This window comes from Chrysemys picta, chromosome 1 (genome assembly GCF_011386835.1).
Source record: "Chrysemys picta bellii isolate R12L10 chromosome 1, ASM1138683v2, whole genome shotgun sequence".
NCBI lineage: Eukaryota > Metazoa > Chordata > Testudines > Emydidae > Chrysemys > Chrysemys picta.
Window position 1 is genome coordinate 149,133,680 of NC_088791.1, and position 25,439 is coordinate 149,159,118.

At 48.8% G+C, this 25,439-nt stretch overlaps 1 protein-coding gene across 1 annotated transcript in view; it reads left to right on the plus strand.

Moving 5' to 3' along the window:
• The window catches only part of GPR156 (G protein-coupled receptor 156), a 48,771-nt gene that overhangs the window by 8,503 nt on the left and 14,829 nt on the right, over positions 1 to 25,439 (plus strand). Inside the window, exons 3-8 of the mRNA XM_065586959.1 lie at positions 9,525 to 9,648; positions 9,975 to 10,141; positions 16,124 to 16,260; positions 20,315 to 20,450; positions 22,382 to 22,492; positions 25,200 to 25,325. Coding sequence (XP_065443031.1) covers positions 10,037 to 10,141; positions 16,124 to 16,260; positions 20,315 to 20,450; positions 22,382 to 22,492; positions 25,200 to 25,325 — 615 coding nt within the window. The 5' untranslated portion in view covers positions 9,525 to 9,648; positions 9,975 to 10,036. The remainder of the gene's footprint in view (positions 1 to 9,524; positions 9,649 to 9,974; positions 10,142 to 16,123; positions 16,261 to 20,314; positions 20,451 to 22,381; positions 22,493 to 25,199; positions 25,326 to 25,439) is intronic.

Consider the following 25,439-nt stretch of genomic DNA (forward strand, 5'->3'; position numbering starts at 1 on the left):
TACATTAGAAGAATTTGGTGTTCATTATTTCAGGCCAGTTAGTCACTTGTTTCCCATCAATTTAAGGCACGCTGAATTAGATAAATTCCGACACTGATGTTTGGTAATAGCTAAATGCTAATAATCCATTTGCTATATTGATCAGGAGCTTTCACATGTACTACAGTTAGTATGAGAAACAGCAGTCTAGTGAATTCAACACTCTGAAGACTGAGGGAAAAAAAAGAAAGAAAAGTGAGCTAACCACTTTTAATATAAAACTTACATTATCAGATGCCCTGACCATCTTCCTGAACTGTCTAGATGCTAGTTGGCTGAGCCCTCCTAACAATTTGTGACTCCTATCACAAAATCCAATGCTTGTTGAATCCAGCCACAAGCTACACCCCTCTCCCCAACCAGTCATGACTTCACTCGTTTCCCTTCTCCTCTAGCTTATTGTTTCCTAACAAGCCTAATGGGCATAACCAAAAAGCTTGACCTTCTCGTCACTTTCTGAGAACTTCTTAGAAGCTGAAGCGCTTAAGCGAAGATGCTACTACACCAATGGGAAAGCTTCTCTTGTCAGCACAGTTGGCTACTGCCTCTCGGGGAGGTGGATTATGTCGATGGGAGAAGCCTTCCTGTTGACATAGCTCTGTCTACATGGGGGGGTTAGGTTGGTATAACTACATCGCTCAGGGGTGTGGATTTTTCATATACCTGAGCAACATAGTTATACCGATATAGGTCTGTAGCGTAGACCTGGCCTGAAATTGGAGACTATGGGTTTCTAGTATCAAAACCCTTTCAGCTATATTCATGTAAATATGTCAAAGTGACAGAAGCCCAGAAAAGGAGGGGGGAAGACAACTTACAAACAATCAACGTGCTTCAGTTTTGTGTCAGTGTGATGGGGTCTGACTCACCTCTGCGGCACCCCCTGCTGGATGTCCCAGGACCACAGCATCCTCTTCATGACACAGCCCTCTGGCTATGCTGCGCTCTGTGCTCCCCACTTCCGTGGGCGCAGCAGTCCACTGTCCAGCCACTTCCCTAGTGGTGAGTGGGGGCAAGGGGGACCCACGTCCGCCCACTACTCCAGGTCCTGACCCAGAGACCCTGTAGATGGCAGCCACATGCTGCATCCCCTCCAACCCCTTAGTCTACTTCCCTGGGCCACTTCCTGGCAGCCCCAGCACCTTCTCTGCCCTTGTCTCAGGGCCTCAGTATGCCAGTAGTCAGCTGGGAGCTCACTCTCACTCCCCTGATCCTGCCCAGCACTGCTCTGTGACCGTGCAGCTCCTGCAAGGCAGCCAGTTCTCCCTCCTCAAGCTCCAGGGAGTGACTGAAGCTGCTCTGCAGCCCTTCTTATATGGGCCAGCCCAGCTCTGATTGTCTGCTTCTCGCAGCCCCTCTCTAATTGTCTGCCTCCTGCACAGCCTCCATAGGGCTCTGTTAATCCCTTATGGGGCAGTGTGGGGCACACACCCCATCATAGTTCCCCTCAGAAAACACAGATACCTGCACATAAAGCTGACCTACCATTGTTAATCTGACACATTGCAGCATTAGTTCAACACCGACTTGAAGGAAGGGCGCCACCTGTTGCGTCACAACCACCACTTCCTGCAACGCTCTGGGGCTTCTCATTGACCTGCCAGCCCTGTTTTGTGTATGAGAGCTGATAAGATGGTCGCCTGAGCTTCCTGATTGGAGCCGAGTGCAGCAATGAACTGCAAGCGTCAATGCACCAGCCCTAATTATTACTGCGGAGTGATGTGATTTGCACCGCAACACTGGCCATTGCATAGCAAAGGCATCGGAGCCTTCCCAAAACGGGGGGCGAGGGGAGGCAGGTGCCCCCATCCCCGAGGCCCTGTCCTCCTCTTTCCCCCTGGAGACCCCGCCCCTGGCTAAGCCAGAAGTCGGAGTGGGGCCGGGGAGCCTGCACCCGGGGTGAGGCCAAAAGCAAACCCCCTCCCTGTGTCCCTGCCCCTCAGGCCCCCGCCCAAGGCAGGTGGAGGGACCCAGGCTCCCCACAGCTGCCCGCACAGCTCTCCCCAACCTGGCTCTGGCTGTGGGAGGAGCCTTGGAGCCATCACCCGGTCATGATAAGAGCCACACGGGCAGCTGTGGAGAGCTGTGACATGGACCCTTCACCTGCCTGCGGTGCAGGGGGTCCGGCAAGAGCAGCCTACTCACGGCAGGTGGAGGGACCAGGCTTCCCACAGCTGCCCGTGCGGCTCTTCCCATGGCCAGACTGTGGCTCTGAGGCTCCCCTCCCAGCCAGAGCTGGGTCGGGAAGAGCCATGCAGGCAGCTGTGAGGAGCTGGCACGGAGTCGCAGACCTTCCACCTCTACCTGCCCTGGGCTGGGCAGGGACACGGCCCAGGGGCTGCTCTCAGCCCCCCTGCATTGCAGGCAGGTGGAGGGTTTGCATGGCCCACACCAGCTGCTGGCCTGGCCAGGGGGATGGGGCTGGGGCCGCCGTGGGGAAAAGTGGATGGACTATGGTCCCTGCCCCACCCCTGTTCCGGCGCCACTGTCGCATAGAGTTCTGCTGCTGGGGACTGCCATGTTGGACTTATCATTGGGGCCTTAAAGAAGCCATCATCTCCTGTTCGCCTGGCAGCTTTCTGAAGCTTGATTGATGCTCCTTGCTTTCCTGGGCTTCTGTGAAAGGAAGTAGTGTGATTTCCACAAGCTCTAATTAGAGGAGGGAGAGCAAATGAGATGGTTGTTGCCTTTTGGCAATATTCACATGAGCACTTTATTGCATACTAATGAATGCTAATTGTCGTTGGTGACCAGCTTTTATGGAAACAGCAGTGAATCCATTTGCATAATAGCATGAAAGTGTTTTTGAGAGGTTAGGACCTTGGAAAGTTTGAAGAATCCCCTTCTCCTGCGAAGGGGCATCAGTGCACTGGAACGCAAAGCCTGCTTTGAACTTTGCTTCCTGGGCAAAGGCTCTGATTCCCTGCCAGCTCTCCATGTTATGCCTGAAGCAGAACTCTTGCTAGATCTCTGGGCTTCCACACTTTTTTTTTTTTTTTAAACTGGAAGCTCCCTTTTAGATTCATGGATTCTAAGGGATCATTGTGATAATCTAGTTTGACCTCCCGTGTAGCACAGAACTCCCTCAAAATAATTCCTAAGCAGATATTTTAGAAAAACATCCAATTTGATTTAAAAATTGTCAGTGATGGAGAATCCCCCACACCTGGCTGGATGGGTACATGGGTGTCCTTTCCCCCATTCCCTCTAGCCCTGCATCCTGTGTGAGAGGAGTTCCTTTGTTGAGAATTTCTCAGATATTATTTTGTATTCAGTTGCTAACAAACAGAATGGCCCACATGTGCCACTCTGGGCAGGGCTTGCGTGGGCAGGGGAAGTGTACAGAGAGCCTCCCCCTCTTTCTGCACTGTCACAGTCGGAGTCCCTGTGCTAGGGAGAATCCCAGATGCCTGGAGAGTTCAGGGATGGTGGGGCTCTGCACAGGTCCCTATAAAGGGCAGGGAGTAAAGCATACAACGCGGTCCTCTTTGGGGAGTGTGAGGTTCACCTTGTTGGAAGAAATTTGGTCTTAGAATAAAGATGTGAGCATATGGGATTCACGGTGCAACCTTTGCTTTCCTTGCTGATAGAAGCTCATGGCCATCTGTTATTAGGTGTGCAAGGCTACTGGGGTGATCCCTTTGGGGGAAGTCACAGAGCTAACTTATTTCCTTTCTAAAGAGCTTGGCCCTTTCACTTGGGCCAGGCCATACTCTACTAGTGGCCCAAATTGTACCCCAACCAGGGAAATCCCAACCCTCTGTGCAGGAACTCCATGAGCTTCTTTAGAGTTTCCTATGAACTTCTTCATGGTGGGGCGGGATGGGGTTTGCCTCTCTGTGGAAGAAACAGGGCTTTGGCCTCCAGATCATACAGATCTTCTGATATATGAAAGTACTTGTGTCTGGGAGATTTGGTAGGACCAGTGCCACCCATGCAGCAGTCCTGTATTTGCACCAGCTCCAGAGTCCTGTGCCTGCTTTCTCTGGCTCCCTGTCCATGTGGCTCCAGTGACCTTCTCATGGGCAGGGAGAAATCCATACACACAGTGGGAGAATGACCAGGCATGCTCTGGGCTATCAATATTAAACGGATCATTTGCCATGGGTGTGCCTATCTCTCTGTAGCTCTCTGCATTCTGATACCATGTCTGTGGGCTCTGGCACACTGTGCATTGGTTAGATTAAATCCAAACCAAACTTTTCCTGCAACAATATCCCTTTTTATTTGTTCAACCTGTCATCTGTGCACTGGATTATAAAATTCTACGTTGATTTACATAAAAAAACCCTCAATGACTGACTCTGGGATATATAAGTGGGAGTTGCTGCAGTGATCTTAAGTCAAAGTAGCAATGGTTTGGGTGCTCTGATCTATCTTGTCACCCAGGTAAGCTTGCCAGTGTGATAGACAGTCCCTTACACCAAAAAATCACAATAATATTCAGGTTACTCCCAGTCCCAAAGGACTAATCACTTACCCCAGGTCAGTTGCATCTTAGATCTCTCCCCAAAGACAATGCTTGTAGCTGATCCTATAACTATCTAAAGATTTATTATATTGGAAAAGGAAATGAGAGTTATTTACAAGATTAAAGGCGGCAAACATAGATACACGCAAATGAGTTCCAATCTTAAGTTTCAAAAAATAATAGAAGATTCTATAATAAGATTCTCTCCGTCCTTTAGGGCTAACCCAGGCCAAGCACTGGGGATCTTTTGCTTATGTTTAGTAATCCTTGCCCCTCAGATTTGAAGCAGCATAAAAGATTCACTTCCTCCTTGTCAGAGTTTTTTATTCCTTGCCCTCTTCTACTTTGAGTTGCCAGTTCAGCTGTTGGGAGCAATTTACTTGCACAGCTCCTCTTCCTGGGGTGGGCGGGGGCAATCAACAAAGTCTCTTGTCCTCTGAAGTTTCACAATGGTTCGTCTGGTGCTGATGGGCCTCCCTTGGTTGGGCGGAAGATAACATCTCCTGTTGGAAACTGGTATTTCGCACTTGCTAATGCTTCTCTCCTGTCTGGTGATTTACAGTTACAGAGCAAACCTCTTACATATTACCTTATACATGGGCGGCGGGTACCGTAGGCATGGGAAGGCTCTGCCTTCCCAAACAGCCTGATGTGTTCCCGTCCATGCTCCAGTCCCAGGCCCCATCCTGCCTGCTGTAAGGCTGTTTCCTTTGTGCCAAAGACTGGGGCAGGTAGGTTGGGGACCATGCCACGCCACGCATCCTCCTGGTGCTGGGGCTGGAGCTGGCAGCTCGGCTGGGGGGCGCCTTCAGGGGTGAGGGGGCCAGCCTGCTGGGGGTTGGGCCGGGTGGCGCGGCCTGGGGAGGCTGGGGCCGTGCTGTCCGGCACTCTGGGACCAGGGGGGCTGAGGCTGTGCTGTTTGGTACTCTGGGGCCGGGGGGGCTAGGGCCACCATGCCTGGTACTCCGGGGGTGGGTGGGGAGGGGCTGGTGGCGCTAGCCTGGGACAGTGCCAGTGGCCACAGGGGGAGGGGGTGGACTGGGGGCACTGGGCAGGGGCCTGCTGCCACAGTGGAGGCTGGGCTTCGGTGGGCATGGAAGGGGCGGGGCCTCAGGTGAAAGGGGTGGGGCTGGGGCTAGCCTCCCCAAGCCAGGGGTTCACCCACTGCCTATGACCTTATACCATGGGATACAGATGTTATAATGCATGCAGCAACTCACACACATTTCATAAAAGCTTAACACATTCTTATAATTCTAATACCTTTTTTAACAATATTAACCCACAGGTGAGCCAGACGGCTTCCAGCTATGTATTGATCAGTGTTCAGTTGAGACCTAGGGGTCTTGGCATGAGCTGTCACCTGGTCTGCCACACCACAGCTAGATTCTTGAAAGAGCAGAATTGTGTTGGTATTTGGATTGGGATATCTCAGAAGGAAAAAAAATACAGTCCTGTGGTAGGCCAAGCAGTTGTAAATCCTGTATATAGTTGGAAACTGATCATGAATAAAGAACACAGGTGTTGCACCAGACTGAAGTATCCCTGATTCATGGAGGAGAGGGGCCAAGGGGCCGAATCTGGAGGGGCGCTGTCGGTACCTTGTTACACACATGTACAATTTTTTTGCATAAGCCTTTTAATAATAGGGTCATATAGGACAACTACTGAAACAGTAGCTTCTTTTTTCACTAAAGAGGTAGCCCTCCTGCTTTTTGGATGCAGAGGTGTGGGGCTCAGTTCCATGCTGGAATGGATACTTCACAAATACAGATAATCCTGTGGAGATGATGTAAATCAGAGTCTACACCAATTACACTAACGGAGAACCTGCCCTTAGGTTCTGTGGCAATATGAGCCTTGATCATCTAAAATGAAACTTAATAATTGTAAGTCAAATCATGAGACCCTTTTTCAGTTTTCACCCAGTTCTTCCTTACACATTGAAGTCCATAAGAGTTTGGCCTGAGGAAGGATCCCAGAATCTGGCCATATTTCTGACCAAAGGGAATTAATTTTTATATCAGGAAAGCTAGCAATGCAGTGGAGAAAACAAAGGAATGTCATGAAGGAAAGGCCGTGTACATGCCAATGTACCTGATTTGCATTTAGGCTACAGTCGTGAAGTTACGTAGCTGTTAAACAGCAGCTAGGAGAAAAGTCTGAATGTTGCACTCACCTAATCTATCGTTATGAGCAAATAAATAATGATCTACCACCCTTCTGTCCCTCTTCTACAACTGCTAACTACACTGGACTCACTTCTGGTTGTGTAGCGGAAGCCAATTAAAAATGTTGCCCATGCTAATTGAATAAGGATGCTTGAATAGAAGTATGACCTCATGTCTAAAATGGTAATGAGGGCTGTTAAACACAACAAAGAATCAAAGAGAAAATAGAAACGAAGGTGATGAGGAGAACCATTGCAGAGTGACATGATATAATACCCGGCAGCCAGAGTGCTGCGAGAGAGAAAAAATGTAGAGATGTTAGACTTTTAATCCTACTTAATAAATAGACTGGTCCAGTGTCGATAGCTAAACTGTCACTCAGACCCTCATTCAGAAAAGCACTTAAGCATATTCATAGGTCCATAGATTCCAAAGCCAGAAGGGACCATTGTGATCATCTAATCTGACCTCCTGTATAACACAGGCCATAAACTTCCCTCAAATAATTCTCAGAGCAGATCTTTTAATAAAACATCCAATCTCGATTTAAAAATTAGCAGTGATGGTGAATCCACCACAACCCTGGGTAATTGTTCCAATGGCTAATTAAATCTCTGCTAAATTTTACGCCTTATTTCCAGACTGAAATTATGTTTAATTTAAGCATACAAGTAATCTCTTCCTTGTTAAACAAAGCACTTAAGACCATACTTAAATTGCATTAAATTTCAGGTGATTGTGTTGCTGCTTGTGTTCTTCCTTTATTTAATGAATTTGTTATGTGCTGGAATGAGCTGAATCCTCAAGAAGTCAGCTGCAGCCCGCACGGAGGGATCCAGTGTAGTTTTGCCCTGGAATTCTTCTGCTGCTAAATAATGAGATCATGGCTGAAAGCAGTCAGTTCATGATACTGCATAGATTGTGGCCATGCACATGGAAACTGAAGGGTACTTTCACTGGAGAGCCCCCTCTTCTTCATGGGAGCAAGAAGAGTCATGTGACAGGGTTAGCATGGCACCCCCAAACCTCTGAATCTGAGCAGGGATGAGCCCCTGCAGAAGGGCCCTCTCTGGTGTGCTTGTTCAAGCCAGTGGTAAGACCTCATTTGAAATACTGCATACAATTCTAGTCACCCATGTTTGAATTTAAATTGGAATAGATGCAGAGAAGAGCTATTTGGGTAATCAGGGGAATGGAGGGCCTTTCTTATGAGAGGAGACTGGAAGAGTTTGGCTTGTTTAGACTAGCAAAAAGAAGCCTAAGAGGGGATATGACTGCGCTCTATAAATACATTAGATGTAAATATTATGGAGGGTGAGGTGCTATTTAAGCTAACCGACAATGTTGGTACCAAAAAAATGGGTATAGGCTGGCCATGAACAAATTTAGACTGGAAATTTAAAGGTTTCTAACAGAGGGGTGGAGTTGTGACAGCAAATGACAAAATTTGTTTTAAGAGAGAGCTGGACACATTTGGGAGAGCAGTTGTATGCCAGGGTTGCTTGTGATGGTGTGGAGGGAACAGGGTCCAACAGCCCAGGACTCACTTCTGGTTTATGGCCTGTGCCCCTAAGTGTCATGCTTCAGGGGTTCAGCTGGCTGCTGGCAGGGGGTTGTTTTTCCCCAATATATTCTGAGGGTTGAGTTTTTTAATATATTCTTCCTCAGAAGGATCAGGGATGACGATGGCTGGAGATGGGACACTGGGCAGGGCGGCCAGGGCTCTGAGATGGCACCGAGTATTCTCTCTTTCTATTCTCAATCTCATGCTTGGCTGGCTGGTTCTTGCTCACATGCTCAGGGTCTAACCGATCGCCATATGTGGGGTCAGGAAGGAATTTCCTCCCAGATCAGACTAGCAGTGACCTTGGCGGGTTTTCACCTTCCTCTGCATTGTGTGGGTGTGGGTCACTTGCCAGAATTATCTGAGTCTATCTGACTTAATCATTTCCCTGCCATTTCAGGGGCATTGGACACTGGTACACCTTGGTCCCTCCTATTCTCTGCCTGAAGCCCATAATAGTCTAGTCTCCTATGGATCTTATTTTCTTTGGTCTCATTTCCATTGTTGGGTTTAGTGTTGGGTGCTGGGTGGTGCTGGTGGCCTGTGATATACTGGATGTCAGCGCAGATGACCTAGTAGTCCCTTCTGGCCTTCAACTCCATGACTCTGTTCTTTCCCTCCTTCTGCGCCAGAGTGAAATCCTCCAGGGGATTCCCCTCTTGCAAGTGCTCCGGGTGGCACAGCCGCAGCACCCCCAGCTCCAGAGATCCGGGCAGTGCGTGCTCCTGTGCAGCCAGCCCCAGAGCACCGCGTGGTGCTGACTGAGCACCAGGCGGGCAGCACTGCCCCACCACCAGCCGCCCCCAGTCCCTGCGGGAGGCAGGCCAGCCAGCCCCAGCCAGCCTGGGCCAGTCAGGGCAGAGCGCTGGGAACTGCAGGAGGGGGCCTGGCCTGGGGCGGAGTGTGGGCAGGGCCGCAGTAGGCTGTTTGGGGAGGCACAGCCTCCCCTACCTATGATACCCACTGCCCATGTGGACAGCCTTCTAAAGTTCTGCAGCCCTGCTAAATTCCCCACTTCCACCTTGCTCGGAAATACTCACGGCTACAAATGATTTAATAACTTCTAGACAATCAGACCTTTGGGGCTGTGTCTTGGCATGAGCTTGTGCAGTACCCAGCATAAAGGGGCCCCAATCCTGAGCAGGGCCTCTGGGCGTTACTGTGGTATAAATGTTAAATATATTAATCATTTAAACCATATGGACCCTAGAGACAGTATGTTTTACTCCATGTGCCATCTCAAATAACCAGCGCCTGTAATAATTGCTGTTCTTTTCAGTTACAGGGTTAATGGCAGCCTTCCTTCTCTGTGGCCTGCAGGCACTGTCTTTATTGTGGAGTGGGGAGAAGCTAGGGCCGTATCCATACAACAGTGGAGGAGGCTGCCACCTGGTGATGAAACAGTAAGATTGTCATGTTATTTGAAGAGGATCAATACAGCTGATTTATTCAGACCTGTATGGACAGCCAACAAGACACTGCCTTGACTGGGTGTGTGGAGGTGGAGGTTTGCACAGGTGCGGAGTGGGTTCCTGCTGTGACAGAGAATGCCTGTTAAATAGTTGCCACCACACAACTGTGGTTGAGCATAACAGTGTCACTGACTGCAAGCCCCCGGCACACCTGAGACATGGGGGAAATGAGATGAATTTCAAGGTTGTTATTGTCACTGGAAAAACGTGAGCTGCTGGAGGAACTTGGCCCAGTGTTGGCCTCCCTTCCACTGCAGGACTGACCACCACCTTCCCCACTGCCCAGAAAATATGGCCGAATGAAGACTAAGGATGTGCTATGGAGCCTGGATTCAACTGCTCTGACCTGTGTGACAGCTACTCCAGTTGGAACAGCCAGGCGCGGAGGCAGAGGACCCTGCAGGATCTCTGCACGATAACGATTGTACGTACCAAGATGGGGACTGGGCTACTCTGACCTTGAATAGCTAGGTTCTACGCAGAGGAATGAGTTTGGGGGAGGCCTCTGGAGAGGAGGAGCACACCAGAAAACTTTCTAGGGGAAACTTCTCCCCAGTGGGAGTGAGGATGCTTGGCTTGTGGAGCAGTCTCCCAAGGGAAAGGAAGGACACCCCAATACATGTGGTCTTTAAAACTTGTCTGGGTAAAAGCCTGGCAGGTAGAGTGTAAGGAACCAGCCTGGGGAAATAGCCAAGGAATTTGAAAGAATCTTTCCCAGTTGAGCTAATGTGAGAGTGGAACTGAAATGACCTTCCGTCCTCTTGACCCCCCACCTTCCCTGGAACTTCAAAGTGCTTTTCAAATATTAATAAAGAGGGATTTAATTAAAAGCCACCATCCATGATAGTTGGGACCTCCTCTCCCCTGCCCCGTAAGTCATTGAGCTCTTGGGGATGACACAGGAATGATCTTAGTTGGCTAAGTCTATTTTGATATAATTTTGGAAGAAGAATGTAAGCCACTGTTTCCAATCTGGGGCTGCTGTCTTTGTGCCTGTCAGCGTTTGCATGGGCCCAGCTGGGCATGAATGCTGCTTGGCCTTCTACTGAATCCCGTGCTAGCCTCCACGCTGACCTTTAATTAGAAGATTAAAGCTCTTTGGTTCCCCTAGCTCTGGCTGCTTTATTACAACTAATATTCCCCTGTCTGGGCCATGAATTATACTCCACTCACCTGCTGCTGAAATACTCCCCCAGAGTTCAGAGCCCCGTGACCTCCAACAGAACAGTGATTGTTTTGTGTGTGAAGGAATGCTTGGCTTCCCCAGGTGGTTCCTGAGATAGAGTTTGTAGCCATGCTTCAGGCAGGGGCTGCTCAAGGCAATCTGCTGCCCTAGGCAGAACATCACTATGTCTCCCTCCCCTCCCACTCTCTTATAGCAGCAAGCTCCTCCGTAAACAGGCTGCCCTGGAAGGGCACCCACTGGGATCCACCAACCCTAAGAGCCAGCAGCCCTGCCCAGCCCCACCCCGCATTAGGGATCTAGCCCCAAGAGCACTCACGGCATAGGGTTCCTTCCATCTGTTCCCCCTCCCCATTGGGCTCTGAGTGGTGTCAATCCAAAGTGCAGGGGGAGCTGCACCAGGATGGGGGGAAGTCCCTGACATGAGGCTGGGGGGGAGGGTGGCTATGCAATACATGGGTGGAGCAATGGGAGATAATACAGGGGGACTGGGAGTAGGACATAGAGGGAAGATGGGGGACTAGGAAAACAGGGGCAGTGAGTAGATCATGGGGCAGATAGCACGGGGGATAGGACACAGGGCAGATGTGGCAGGAGGCTAGAGAATGGGGCCAGTGGCTTGGAAGGCAGCAGGACACAGTGGGACAGGATCCTGGGGGAGGGGAATGACTGGGGGGGCAGACTCCAAGGTGTCAGGGAGCAGATGAGGTGAGAGGTAGATGAGGGGGCAGAACCTTGGGGGGTAGCTGAGCCAGGACAGGGGGAGAGATGGGGCCAGGAAGGCTAGGACAGGGGGGATTAGGACATGGGGTGAAGTAGGGGACAGCTGGGGAGTGGGTAGTATGGGGGGAGGGGCAGGGGACAGATGAGGGACATGGGGTGTCACATACCTGGTTGCCTCCTGCCCTGGAGGGCCCCTCATCCTTGACTTGCCTGGGGAGAGACCAGCAGCAGCTGGGCCTGGCTGTGAGCTGCTGCTGGGCTGGGCCCTCCAGCTGTGTGCTCCATGCCAAGGCCTCTGCGCAGATGTTAATGCACCCAGATGCTGCACATCCTGCTGATACACATTAACAGTTCGTTAATGCACTTTGATCTAGTCCTGTTTCAAAGATTAGATCAAAGTGTATTAAGAAACTGCTAACGTGCGTCTGCAGGGTCCACATGGACAGTTACTCTGTGTGGGGTAGATTCACATGCCAGCTTGCCGTGAACTAATCTAAGGTTTTGTCTACACTAACACTTTTGTCGGTAAAACTTTTGTTGGTCAGGGATGTGAAATAAATACACACACACCCATCTGACATAAGTTTCACGAATAACAGCACCGGTGTGGACAGAGCTATGTTGGGTGGGAGACGCTGTCCTGCTGCCATAGCTACTGCCACTCGTTGGGGGTGGTTTAATTATGCTGGTGGGAGTGCTCTCTCCCATCGGCATAGAGCGGCTACCCGGGAGACCTTACAGCCGCACAGCTGCAGTGGTAAAACTGTGCTGTTGTAAGGTCTGTAGTGTAGACATAGCCAAAATGTTCATTTAGAAATCTGCCACCCTAGGCAGCTGCCTAGATTGCCTGTGTCTAGAGTGGCCTCTGGCTTCAGGCATAGCCCAGAGGGGAAAGGGGATGACTCATGGATGGACTGATGGCAGCTCTCCATCAGCAACAAACCACTCTTTGAAGTCCAGTAACATCAGGAGGTGGGTGGTACCCCTACATTATTGATACAAGTCACTTTTCACCATGCTGCTGGAACAAAGCTGTCCTAAAGCTGGGGCAAAAGGCCATGGGAGGTTCACGCCAGCGTAGGAGGGTCTGTCAGTAGCATCAAGCCTGTGTCATGGCTACTCTGCCCTCCTCTCCCCGTCCCTGCAGCCAGTGTAGAGGGCAAGGACTGAGTGTCACGGCCTCCCACTGATCCCCGCTGCTATATCGGCCTCTTGGGAACTCTGACAGCTGGCACAAGTTAGAGCAGCTTTCAGACTGCTCCGATTTGTGTAGGGGGACCAGCTTTGTGCACAGCTGTCCTAGGATCAGGAGAGCGCAATGGTGACATAAAGTCAATTTTGATCTTCCTGGGCTACACTGTCTGCTCCTGTGCTGTCGCCAGGGTTTGGAGGCAAAGTGCAGCTATGGCCCAGAAAGGGACTATGTGAAGCTGGCTCCTTCTCAGTTCACAGATCTGTCCCCTGGATATTTTTTGTAATAGTAAATGCTGGTTTTATTGATCCAAGCCAGTGTTTACTCCTGTTAGCCCCAGCAGGCAGAATGGACTCCAGCTGTGGAGGAGTGACCTGAGCTCGCCTGCCTTGTGTGTAATTGGGTGGCTAAGTTCTCAGCAGAAAATGTTTATTTCTAGTGATGCTGAAAGAGGTAGAAAAAGCCCAGCCTCGTTCTCAGATCCCTGGGGGAGAGTTTGTGACAGCAGCAGTTGGAAAAATGGTCTTCTGCCTTGCAAACTAAGCACGTGCAATCTGGAATTTGGGACCATCCCCAAGCTATTTTTGGAGTCTCTTTCAAGGTGTGAGTCTACTCTCAAAAGTGACCCTGTAAAAATGTTATTCTGGGGCTCCATGTTTGTCTCCTGATGTCTCCAGCTCAAATGTGCCCAGTTTCAAAATAAAAGGATTTTTGTCCTAACCACAAATAAACTCGGGGACCTGAGAGTCAAGCTGGGCTCTTTCCTTCTCACATGTTACCCCCAGGAATGAAGATTCTACAGGTTATATTAGGTTCTTAGTTACATCTCTGCACTCCTGTTGCCTTCAGTGAGTTTGCACATGTGTAACTAACAGGAATTTAGTAAACAAGTCTGCTGGCAATGCACAGGAAGGTATAGCTCCAGCTCCCTTTCTTCTCTGTGTCCTGTTTTTCATTGTTCCCCTGGCGTCTTTTAGAGGAGAACTGAAGTGTCATTTCAATAAATGTAAAAACTGTTTTAAGATCTCAGTAACAGACTATATATATGATATACACCATAGGAATGCTGATTGGGACTGTAACTTTTCATCTAACATGGAGGGTTGCTTTGGTTTGTTTTTGTTTTAAAGTGGGATCAGTTTACACATTTAAAATAAGGATATTTTAATGATTTGTTTTTCAAATTGCAATCAGATTAAAAAAAAAATTTAAACTTCCTTGTGAGTAATATTCAGAAGAACCAGCAAGTGGAGCTAGCCAGTGTAGTGTCACTGTTCAAACTGAGGCAAAGTCTACACGACACGCTTAAATGGGTATAACTATGTCACTCAGGGATGTGAAAAATCCACCCCCCTGAGCAACAGAGTTATACCGACCTCACCCCCGGTGTTGACAGCACTATTTGGATGGGAGAGCTTCCGTAGCTACCGCCTCTCGCAAAGGTGGATTAACTACGCTGATGGGAGAAGCTCTCCCGTCGGCGTAGTGGTGTCTTCACTAAAGTGCTACAGCGGCACAGCTGCATCAGTGGAGCACTGTATGTGTAGACAAGTGCTCTGCGCAGTACAGAAAGGGAGCAAACAGCATTAGTGGTGAAAAGTCTATTCGTTCCCTCCTGATAAGTGACAGTGTCTTTAGTCACACACCGCCAGAGAGAAGCAGGGTTTCTATGTGCTTTTTAACTGAACAGTTACTAGTAATAGTCCTTTGGGCTGGGCTGGCACTTCTCGTATTCAAAGCACTTTACAAAGCCTTGCCTGGGAGCACAAGAGGGAAGAGGACGAAGCCTCCCTCTTCCCCTATGCCCCACGTGCAGGGCCCAGGTGCAGTTGCACTCCCTCTAATCTCCTGAGCATAGGGAGTGGTCCCAGCTGGTATCCCTTGGGGCGCCAGAGGAAGGGAGGCCAGGGCCTTTCCCTCTTTTCTGACTGCACAGTTCGTCCCACCTCCCCTGCTCCCATTCCAAAGCACACCAGGGCCCAGTAGTCACAATCTGGCCATAGCTAGTCAAGCTTCACAATCTTGCTCCTCCTTCCCATGTCCTCAGAAGTTATCCTGACTGGCTTCTTTGGCTTTTGTTTTTTTAGGCACCCACCCAGTCAATACTCATCCCCATCTCTTCATCCCTCCTGCCTTCTCCAGCCCTCTGGTAGCACCCCTCTCCCTGCTTGAAAAGCACTATAATCTGATCCCCTCCCACTGCCATTCCCGGCCTGATATGATGGCCACTCCTGACTGCTATCCTCTGCCATCTCCTCTGGCTTCCATCAGTTCCTTGTCTGATCCTCAAGGAGTTGAGATCCTAACTCACCTCTTTTGCCCCCCAGTGGCTCCTGACTCAGCAGTTTGCTGAGGAACTGGAGAAGATAAGCTGTGTAGCATCTGCATGCTGGGGAATAAGGGCAGGGGTTTTCCCACAACAGTTTAGGTGGATCAGAAATGGACTTGCTCCTTGCAACAGGTAGCCCTCCTTTGTGCCCCAGCTAGTGCTGCCAAACCCTCAAGGCTGGTTTTCAGCTGTTCTCCATCTAAGAATGGCTGGTCAGGGTGTGGGATGAAGCCCGGGTGTGTACGTGGGTGTTTGTGGGTAACCCTTTTGAAAAAGCATTCACCTTCCCCGGCAACTTCTCTGCACCTGCTGGCAGCTCTGCTCATGATGAAATCAACCCGCTTGATTACACAATAGGGGCATGGTGAAAGCCTGGGTCCCCTTGGACGCCCGGCTGCGTGTGTCATACTTCTAGAAGGCCTAGCTGGCAGAAGGGTGCAGTGTCTTGCCCCCTTGTGGTGGTGCTGGGGGCTAAGGGAACATGAAGCCCTTCTCCTAAGATACATTGGACTCCTCTGAAAGATAATGGAGAAAATGAAAGATTGGTCACATTGGCCCAAGGTATCTGTACAGGTTCTAACACTGGGCTGTGGATGCGGAGGGCTCGATGAAGGGAATTCTGCAGTGAAAGATGAGTTCAGATGCGAATGGGATTTCCCTCCATTACTGTATTTAATCACAAACTGAGTGTGTAAGTTCAGTGGATGGTGAAAGGTGGCAGACTTCAGTTGGGGGAGGGGTGAAAGGTGCCAGACTGAGAGACTTGCAGAAAGAAGACTTTATCCATAGAGCAGGCAGCAGCTGGGCGGAACTCAGCTTCCATGGCCACTTCAGTCTCTGGTGCTGGTACTGAGACTGCCGACAAGGCGTCAATCAGTGCTAGCTATAGAGGCATTTTTTACAAGGTGGGCACCTCTCTCCTGGGAACCCTCAAGATTTCCCTTCACACCTACAGTCTCCACCCTTTGCCTTCTCTCAGACGGCCTACGACAGCAGCAGTAAGACCTTCCCCTCCTCCTCGGCTGCCCTCCTGGGAGTTGTGTGGACTTTCCTCACCGGTGGAGTCCTGCTGGCTCTTTTCTTTCTTGTCTTCACAATTCACTTCAGGAAGAACAGGTGAGCGACGCATCGTTTGGTTCCATCCTCCATTATGGAATTTCCACACTAGCTGGGAGAACAATTTCCAGGGCTCTCATTCCTCATAGAATCATAGAGTATTAGGGTTGGAAGAGACCTCAGGAGGTCATCTAGTTCAGTCACCTGCTCAAAGCAGGACCAATCCCCAACTAAATTATCCCAACCAAGGCTTTGTCAAGCTGGGCCTTAAAAACCTCTAAGGATGGAGGTTCCACCACCTCCCTAGGTAACCCATTCCAGTGCTTCACCGTCCTCCTGCTCCCCACCATAAACTGATCATTAGCTGCGGGGCTGGAAGGCATTACCCCTTTGGGATAGAATTGGACTATTAGGGGCAGTTATGCGGGTCCTACCTGCCTCTGTCACATCCAGCGTGGAGACAGAATGGCATGGACCTTGGGTCTTCCTACCTGCCTCTGTCACATCCAGTGTGGAGACAGAATGGCATGGACCTTGGGTCTAACTTTGTAGGGTAGGGAGATGAGCTACTGGACAAGGTGACCATAGGCGTGATCTGCTGTTGCATCACTTATGTTCCTAAGTACTGATGTGAGTGGCAGCCAAGGAGTGAAGGGGCTCCATCCCGTTTCTCCCTTTGGCCGCTCACACCACCATCTCTGAGGTCACCATTGGTGATCCTTAGCAGAGCAGTCAGCAGAGGTGGGAAGAAAGAGAGATGATTCCCACCTTCACCTCAGAGTCTGAGGACATCACTTCAAGCAATGCATCTAAGGGAGTGAAGACATCCTGGTTTCAAACCATAAAAAAACATAAGAATAGCCAAAGTAGGTCAGACCTATCTAGCACAGTATCCTGTCTTCCAACAGTGGCCAATGCCAGATGCTTCAGAGGGAATGAACAGACCAGGACAATCACTAGATGATCAGTCTCCTGGTGTCCAGTCCCAGCATCTGGCAGTCAGAGGCTTAGGGACGCCCAGAGCATGGGGTTGCATCCCTGAGTAGCTTGATTAACAGCCATTGATGGACCTATCCTCCATGAATTTATTTAATTCTTTTTTGAGCCCAGTTATAATTTTGGCCTTCACAACATCCCCTGGTAATGAGTTTCACAAGTTGACTCCACATTATGTGAAGAAGTACTTCCTTTTGTTTGTTTTAAACTTGCTGCCTATTAATCTCATTGGGGGACCCCTGGTTCTTGTGTTATGTGAAGAAGTAAATAACACTTCCTTATTTGCTTTCTCCACACCAGTCATGATTTTATAGACCTCTGTCATATCCCCTCTTAGCCATCTTTTTTCCAAGCTGAACAGTCCCAATCTTTTTAATCTCTCCTCACATGGAAGCTATTCCATACCCTTAATCATTATTGTTGCTCTTCTCCATATTTTTTCCACTTCTAATATATCTTTTGTGAGATGGGGCGACCAGATCGGCACGCAGTATTCAAGGTGTGGGCATCCCATGGATTTATAGAGTGGCGTTATGATATTTTCTAGTTTATTATCTATCCCTTTCTTCATGGTTCCTAACATTCTCTTTGCTTTTTTGACTCCTGCTGCACGTTGAGTGGATGTTTTCAGAGAACTATCCACAATGACTCCAAGATCTCTTTCTTGACTAATAACAGCTAATTAAGACCCCATTGTTTGTTGGGATTATGTTTTCCAATATGTATTACTTTGCATTTATCAACATTGAATTTCATCTGCCATTTTGTAGCCCAATAACCCAGTTTTGTGAGATTCCTTTGTAATTCTTCACAGTCTGCTTTGGACTTAACTATCCTGAGTAAGTTTGTATCATCTGCAAACTTTGCCACCTCACAGTTTATCCCTTTTTCCAGATCATTTATGATTATGTTGAACAACACAGGTCCCAGTACAGATCCCTGGGGAACACCACTGTTTACCTCTCTCCATTCTAAAAACTGACCATTTATTTCTACCCTTTGTTTCCTATCTTTTAACCAGTTACTGATCCATGAGAGGACCTTCTCTCTTATCCCATGACTGCTTAATTTGCTTAAAAGCCTTTGGTGAAGGACCTTGTCAGAGGCGTTCTGAAAGTCCAAGTTCACTGTATCCCTTGGATCACCCTTGTCCACCTGTTTGTTGACCCCCTCAAAGAATTCTACTAGATTGGTGAGGCATGATTTCCCTGGACATCCAGGTTTCCTTCATGACACCAGACCATTCGTGGTTTGGATATAGGTTGCATTTTATCTAGGGCACTGGGTACTATGCAGTGTATTAGACCAGTATACAGCCAGGCACCCAGCATGGGTTTATATGGTAGAGCAGTATTGAATTCTGCAGCAATCTAAATTGATTACAGAATGACTTACAAACCTTCTAAGAATGTTCTCACTGTGGAACTGGAACAAATGCACAATATTTATTTGCCCTCGCGCAAATAAACATAGATGTGACTGATGAGCCTAGGAAAGCAGCGGGAATACCCCATATGCAGCTAGAGGAGGTGGCCTGGCTAGTATCCTAAACCAGTGGTTCTCAAATTTTTTTTTTTTCCCACGGACCACTTGAAAATTGCTGAGGGTCTCGGCAGACCGCTTAATGATCTTTCTGAATGTTGTTTGTACCATTAGCTAACTATTGTAAAGCGCTTTGGATAAAAGCGCTATATAAAAAAACCTTAATAATAATTAAGGTTTTTTTGTTTTACAAATAAAAGCACACAACTCATAGTCTTACCTTTCTAATGTAATTGATGTCCCCTCTGTCCCCTGCTGCAGCAGTCCCTGAGCTGGGGCTGGGAAGAAGGGGTGTCTCTCCCCGGCAGCTGTGAAGCTGGGGAAAGTTGCCTCTTTCTCTGCCCACCGCAGCCCTGTACGTCCCAAACTCCCCCCACCCCTTCTTCTCACCCCACTGCTCCCTCCCACCTACCCTCTATTCTCCCCAAGGCCACCACCTCACCTTACATGTGCGTCTTCTCCAGGGTTCAGGCACCTAATTAGTGGAGCCACGCCTGTGTCCTAAACCCTGCTGGAGTGGAGCTCTGAGGAAGACAGTGGGGTGGAAACACCTGGAATATTAATTCTGGGCTCCATGTTACCTCAGGGATAGTGCAAAACTGGAGAGACTTCAGAGAAGAGCAATAAAAATGATCTGGGGCTGAAGGCAGTGAGTTATAAAGTGAGATTAAAGGAGCTAAGTCTGTCTGATTAGACTGTGGTGACTAAAGAGCGGAACACATTAACAGTCTGCAAAGATCTGAAGGCTGGGAGCACCAGGGATGGAGAGGAGTTATTTATGGTTTGATCCCTGTGTACAATTAAGAATAATGGGATGAAATTAAGGAGGAGGAACTGTAGACTAAATATTGAAGGAAACTTTCTGGATATGAGGTGTATTAAACTATGGAATAATCTCCTCTAGGTAAGGAGTGGGAATGCCATCAGTTGGGACATATAAGACTGGACTAGACAAAGTACTTGACGTGCTCAGAAACTATGGTGATAAATGCGGTATAAGAACCTATATAGTATAGAACAGAACATGTACAACCGGGGACAGCCCTGCACTGTCCCTTGAGATGGACTGGATGATCTAATAGGGATTGTCTGTCTCCAACTTCTGTCATTCTATGACAGGCGGAGGGTTGTCCAGTGGTTAGGGCCCTAGTTTAGGAGTTAGGAGGGCTAGGTTTAATTCCTTGCTATACCAGAGTCTTCACGTGTGACCTTGGGCAAGTCACTTAATCTTTCTGTGCCTCAGTTCCCTGTCTATAAAAGGGGGATAACATCACTGCCCTACCTCACAGGGTGTTCTGAGGATGGGTAGATTAAAGCTTTTGAGGTGCTCAGACCTAGAAGATGGCAGCCCTAGAAGAACCACAGCTAGATAGATGGCAGAGTTCCTAGTGAAAAAGTTCAACTGGTGCATAGGAGGCTATTTCCTGGAGGCAGCCCCTGTGGATAGCAGCAGCCAGGTAAGAGGCCTAGCCCCTTGCTGGTATGTAATAATGCTGTGTGGGAGGCTAGTCTCTATCTGTTGTATAAACTCCCCTTTTTTTAACTGTCACCCCCTCGCTTGCTTTGTTCCCTGGAGAATTGTGAAGATGTCCAGCCCCAATCTGAACATTGTGACACTGCTGGGCAGTGGCTTGACTTACGCTAGCGCTTACCTCTTTGGGATTCCGGAGCAAAGTTTGTTTTCTGGAGCCTCAATGGAAATGCTCATTCAGGTGAGTGAAGTGAACCAGGTGGGTTGATTGTGTTCTTGATTTGCCAGGAAAGGTTTTTAATGGACACACCGCCCCTGCTGAACTGTGATAGTCTCCCTGTCCTGGTTGCCCTGGGCACTGTGTTGAGCTTGTATTTTCACATACGCAAAGAGAAACCAGATACTTCCAGTCTGAATGGCCTCTGTTGTTAGATTGAGAGCAAACAACTAAACAAGAAAGAACATAAGTAAGGTCTCCAGGAGAGAGCACAGTTTGTGTAGCAGCTGCTCCTGCAGACAGGCAAGCAGACTCCTGCACTTTAAAGGAGCAGTACAGAGGGCATGTAAAAACTCAGCAGTTAGTTATCTATATATAGCACAGGGTCCATGGGCAGCAAGAGAATGGGCACAATATCTTGGACACAAATATCACTTGGAAAACTTCATAAAAACTACACTCTGCCTACTTAATTCCTGATTTCTGTCCTGGGTATGGCCACTACCAGCTAGGGACCCAGTGCAGAGCAAACGAGGTGTGTGTGTACGGGGGTGGAGATGAGAGCACTGCAGAGAGAAAGAACATCCAGCTCTCGGAGAAGGCAAACGCTGTGGAGAGAGTAAGAGGCAGGGAGGTTGTGTTCAGCCACCTGGATGAAGGTAATTAGCTGAGATGCCAGCTACTGCTTTATTGATGCTGAAGTCATGTATATGTTTCAGTCACTCTTGTGCTGCTTTGGTCTGTTTGCTCCTCTAACAGTTACTCTTGGGGGAATTCTGCACCACTCAGCATGCAGAATTTGCGCAGAAATTAATATTGTGCGTGCAGAATTTTCTTCTCTCCCCCCCCCCCCCCCAGAAATGGGCCGTAGAGCTGCTGGCTGCCACTAGGGGCTACTGGATCTGGCAGAGCCCAGCTTGCAAATAGAAGACACTGCTGGGGTGGGGGGAGCTGGAAGGTTCCTAGCAGCTGCAGTTCTCAGCATGCCCTGAAGGAAGGAGGCGGCAGCGTGCAGGAAACTCCACACAGGCCTGGGACCCAGCATCAGGCTGTTTCTCCTTCTGGATCCCTGGGCTGTGGAGGGGATGGGGTGCAGGTGTCTAGGCGGGGTGGGTGCCTTGTGATTGGGCTCTGCGGGGCGGGAGCAGAGAAACAGAAACTAGGTTGACAGGAGTTTCTTTAATTCTACTCCTGGGGGAATTTGTGTGTCTGTGTTGTGAAAGACATACTTGCTGACAGGAATTTTGAAATAAATTACAAAAATAATTGAAACTGGCTTGATTATATAGTGTTATTTTGATAAATAAAATGCGCAGAATTTTGCAGAATTTTAAAATATTGTGCACATAATTTTTAATTTTTTGGTGGAGAATTCCCCCAGGAGTAAACAGTAGCTTTTGGTTCCTCCACAGACTGGCAGAAAAGGAAGGGATTGCATCTTCATAGCCTGCTCCTGGCTCGTTCTGCCTCAGATACGCATGCTGGGTGGCTAGTAGCTGCTCCTGATGGTGACACTGGGCACAGCCCCTGCCCCAGGGTGGATAGTGCCACCTCCCAGCCCTGTGGTCCTGTCCAATAACATGAGCTCTACGGGCAGCAGCTTTGCTATTAAACTGGTGTCTTTTTTTTTTTTTTTTAATTGGGAATTCCTGAGGATGGAAGGCCACTGCCCACTGTGGTGTCCTGATTGGGAGACCTTCTGTACTAGGTTTGATTGGAGTTCCTCAGCCCAGAGTTTTCTGTCTACCAGGCATGGACTGGCTGGCAGATATGGGGTCCCTATTTACTAGTTTTCCTTTCCTTTCTGTGGGTGCTTGGCCAGGGAAGGGGGCAGAGCTCCCTTGGGAGCAATATGGAAGCCCAGCAGGGAAAGTGCTACTTGTACCTGCCGGGTTTTGCTGCCTGGTAACAGGAACCTCCAATCCCATCTCTCACTCTCTGCCTCCTGTCTGCAGGTGAGGCTCTGCTTGCTGTGTGTTGGGAGCTCCCTGGTCTTCGGGCCCATCCTAGGCAAAAGCTGGCGGTTGTACAAAGTGTTCACACAGCGCGGTCCAGAAAAGAGGGTGGTAAGTACTCGCAGTACATGCCCCGTGCACTGGAACACAGAGGCTCCTCACCTGTGAGGTGCTGGGGCTCTCCGCATGGGCTGCACTGAGAAGCAAAGGGAAATGCTTGACAAAAACCATACTCTACAAGGTCCATGAATCATTTGCAGAATGTGGATGGGCTTGAAATGAGAGAGAATAGGGAATGCCGGGACGCATAGGATCGACAGTGGGAATATAGCGCTTTAGGCACTTAGATACCAGCATCACAGGCACAGAGTAAAACCTAGCTAGACCGGGCCCCATTCCCCACTGCCTTGTGCAGTCATTTACACCTGTGAAAAGCAGGGGTAAAATGCTACCAAATCAGAATAGTGGAAATGACACGAGCAGCAAGGCAGTGGAGAATCAGGCCAATAGAACAGAGAGGAGGCAGGAGGAGTTTAGATACCTGACTTATCTAAAGCATTTGTTCTCCTGCCAGGTGGGGCATGCCCATCTGGTGATAATCACTGGTCCCTTTGTGAAATGAGTTGATGGTTTCTTACACTGTCCAAGTGTCCCCATCACAAAACCCACCAGCAGGATTGCCATTTGTAGGTCCTCTTCTTGTTAATCGCACATCAATGAGATCATGGAGACAGAACTCCCTTCTCACTCCTAGAGGGGTCTTCTTTAGTGAAGCATTGAATGAAGGAAGTTTGCCTTGCTGCTATCCACGCTTTCTGCTCATCCTGTGAATAGAGGTTGCCAGACTCCAGGAGTGTTGGGTTGGCACCTTCTACCAGCACTAAATTCACACACAAATATTTTAAGAAAGAAGAAAATACATCTCTTACAAAAGAAAAAATATCTGAAAATCACTTAGTACCAGCTTTTTCCAGCACACCCTCTGCAGATTTTGGTGTCATATGAAATTGCCAGTTTCTGCTGCTGGGGAAAACCCCAAGCCCGAGCTCAGGTCATGGTAGGTAGAATAAAAATATTTTCAACTGTCCTTTAAGCAAAGACCTCTGGGTGCCCTACCTTTGCTGGCTGGGACTGAAGTTTCTTTATAACTAGGGTGACCAGATGTCCCTATTTTATAGGGACGATCCTGATATTTGGGGCTTTTTCTTCTATAGGCGCCTATTATCTCCCACCCTGTGACCCGATTTTTCACACTTGCTGTCTGGTCACCCTATTTACAACAGAATTATCCAACCAGCCCTATTGCAGGGCATTGCTCATGTATCCTCTGGGGGTGGGATGTAAATCAAGTGTCTTTTCCAGAGTTCACTCTCTGGAAAAAGATACCAGGAGGCCGAACTGCCAAAGCAAAAAAAAAAGCCTCCCGGACTGTGCCGCCCCCAGAATGGACGGAATGCTGCCCCCCTTAGCATGTGCTTCCTGAGGCACGTGCTTCCTGGAGCCGGCCCTGCCAGAGCTCAGTCTCTGGGTTGGTGGCCTAGCACTTAGTTTTCAGCACCACTGGGGGGAGGCCTTAAGCTCAAACATCTGGATCTTGTTCCCAAACTTTGTTTTAATGATGATACATCCACGCTTCAGAATTTAGACCTGGATTTGGAACAATTCTAATTTTTGGGAGGTAAGAGAAAGAGTCAGATCCAGGGATTTGGATCAGATCCTTAAAGAGAGAAAGCTCTTTGTGAGATTTGGTCTGGATCTGGGTTTGGATCTCCAATCATACCTGTAGTTTGGAGCTGTTTGGACCTGGGTTTTTCTTCACAGCCATTTTTGGTTTTTCTAGTTATTTTTAATATAAAAACGAGTGAAACAAATGTCAGCAAGTATTCCTGACTCCCCTCTCCTGGTGCAACCACTTCAGGAAGGGCTGGAGCAGACCCTCTTTCTGCTGGGGGAGGGTTCTGAAGACCTCTGTGCAGCACAGGACAAAAGGGGGCATGCCAGCTGTGAAGAATGTGGGAGTTATCTGTATTGATTTTATGAATGTTATCTATAGATCTGTGTGGACTTGGGGGTTATTTTGTTGCTGTGCAAAGGGGAACGAAGGTGCTAAATCAGTTTGAGCTAACTTTGGACCGCATGTACCAAAGGCTACTGGGTGTAGACAGCCATAGGCAGACATACAAGGGAGGAGATAATGCCTTTGACGTTTACCTCCACAAATTGGGATTTGGCTAGTCCTGCAGTCTGAGGTTAGTCTCCAGCTTGAAATCCCAGGGCTTTGAGGTGGGAACTTTCAAACAACAAGATTTGAAGCAGTTAAAAAACAGCCTCAGAGGAAAGGAGAGACAGCGGGTCAACAGGGAAACTGACTGTAACATAGTCTCCAGGTGCTGGGGTCCCAAGATAAATGGGGGGCCTACCTAAACATGCAGGTAAGGCCAAGCTTAGGTAAGACAATATGTGTATATCGGCTTTTGTTATTTTTAACCTTTTTCTTTCTGCTTGCGATGTCCCTATGGATAAATAAACCATACTCTGTTTTGGAACAAGCTGTTTTCTGTCACTGTATTCACTGCTCCCAGGGAGGATTCTAGAGCAGGAGCAACACCAAGTTGGACCTGCTGCACATAATATGGTTGAGAAACAGGAGGCGCTGTCAAAAATGGTCCATTTTAAATCAGTGGGGTGAATTGTGGGATTCCACTCTGGGGGAAGGGGCAGTATAGACCTGTCATTTGAAAGAGCCCACGAAGAGCCACAGAGGTCACAGGTGCAGCTCATCCCTGAACCATAACACTGACCCTTCTGTGTGTTGCAGATTATCAAAGACCTCCAGCTGCTGGTGGTGGTGGTGGTGCTGGTGCTGGCAGATGCCATGCTGCTCACAACATGGATTGTCTCTGATCCAGTTCAGTGTTTCCAAAGCTTCAGTGCATCCCTGAGGGTAAGAGGACAATAGCAAGAGGCTGAACACTGCACCTTTGTGTCTGTCATGCTATGATTCAGCCCAGCAGATCTCTGCAGGCATGAAAGATGGAAGGGGTTGTTTTAGAGAAGT